This window comes from Gastrolobium bilobum, unplaced genomic scaffold (genome assembly GCF_033153095.1).
Source record: "Gastrolobium bilobum isolate Gb01-03AN ecotype WA unplaced genomic scaffold, APGP_CSIRO_Gbil_v1 utg77271, whole genome shotgun sequence".
Classification (NCBI taxonomy): domain Eukaryota; kingdom Viridiplantae; phylum Streptophyta; class Magnoliopsida; order Fabales; family Fabaceae; genus Gastrolobium; species Gastrolobium bilobum.
The window spans coordinates 3,458-4,839 of record NW_026895433.1 but is presented as its reverse complement, the minus strand read 5'-3'; the positions used below and the strand labels follow the sequence as shown (position 1 = coordinate 4,839).

Below are 1,382 nucleotides of genomic sequence, written 5' to 3'. Positions count from 1 at the left end.
CATAACCCGTAACCCTGATCAGGTTTCAAAATTTGCGTTTAACTTTATTTGTTACATCCAACAAATATAAAATATTGAATAAAATCATTGAAACCCTCTCCCATATCACACCATACATGCTCAAAATATAACTGGTTTATCTCTTCTACTTTCACTCTCTCTTTTTCTTTTTTCTTTCTACAATATATAATTCTTGTAGCATTTTTTTTTTTTTTTAATGATTTGTTAACATTTTGTCTTATGCTTATCGATGAAACGAGGTCCAACATGTTGCAGACAGCAGAAGGATTTGGTTGCAACAATGCTACATAAATTAAAAAGCCTAATCAATGTATGTTTTCTTGGTATCATTCTTCCTTTGAAAACTCTCTTGATCACATGATGGAACAAGAAGGGTCCTGATATTGAGATGGGTGCCTTATCTCATAGACTGGGCACTGAGGAACACCACTCACATAAGGCCACACTATTGGTAGTGTAATTCCCTCTTTTTTCTTCTCTTCCACAGCCACAGGGCCAACACTCACAAGTTCGGCATGGCAAAAACTCTTTCTTAGAAGTGATGTGAGACAAACTGAATCAATCCCTTCTCCAGTTACCGCTATTTGATCCTTGTTTTCCCCTTGAATAGCTGCAGTTTCCACTCCTGAAGATTTTGCAAAGAGCATATATTTTTTTTAAGCTATGATTTTGAACTTCATGAATAAAAAAGGGTGAGAATTAATAATTCCCTGTAACTTTTCTTACCTGAAACTCCAACTGCAATCTTCATAGCTTTTGACCTGGACTTGGAACCATTCATAGACACTTTTATCACCACCTTTTGCTGCAAACATTTCAGAACCATAGATAACATTATTTGATGAGAAGAACAATATTTTACTAGATTTTTCTAATCTTTGAAATGAAACTATGTAATAAATCTTTTATCACTATTATGTGACACAGAGCTTTATAACATTATATATATATATATATATATATATATATATATATATATATATATATATATATATATATATGAAACTACATGGTGGAGTTAAAGAAGATTCCTTAATTTACCAAAATAAAAAAAGAAGATTCCTTACCTTCACCATAATGTTGTTTAAGAGAAAATCTTGATAATGAGTTAGAAGAAGTGCTAGTGCTTGGAGAAAAGGGGTGTGAGAGTGGTTTATGGTTAAAGGAGTTGGACAAGTGCTTGGAGAAGTATTTGTGCATTTGGTATTTATAGGCATTTTTGTTGTTGTGGAATAAAACATGTCTTGACGAAGAGTTTGATTTGAAGGGTAAACTATGGTTTCGTAGAACCAGTCTTAAGAAAAAAAAAAATTAATGTTTATTTTTAGTTATAGGAAACTGCTTAGCTCAATCGATTCAAA

The 1,382-nt window shown here is 32.2% G+C and overlaps 1 protein-coding gene across 1 annotated transcript; it reads right to left on the bottom strand.

Moving 5' to 3' along the window:
• Positions 1-248: 248 nt before the first annotated feature.
• On the bottom strand, positions 249-847 carry LOC133310885 (heavy metal-associated isoprenylated plant protein 47-like). The gene is made up of 2 exons (XM_061511884.1): positions 748-847; positions 249-646 (listed from the first exon to the last, which is right to left on the bottom strand). Exons 1-2 carry the CDS (start codon positions 845-847, stop codon positions 375-377), a joined length of 372 nt encoding a protein of 123 aa, XP_061367868.1. The 3' UTR covers positions 249-374.
• Between the last annotated feature and the right edge of the window lie 535 nt (positions 848-1,382).

What these genes read in the sequence shown, in the direction of transcription:
- LOC133310885 (XM_061511884.1), bottom strand. Translation starts at nt 847, where the DNA reads ATGGTTCTGAAATGTTTGCAGCAAAAGGTGGTGATAAAAGTGTCTATG. An exon ending in GATTGCAGTTGGAGTTTCAG is followed by an intron (nt 647 to 747) that starts GTAAGAAAAGTT and finishes CAAAATCTTCAG; the next exon opens with GAGTGGAAACTGCAGCTATT.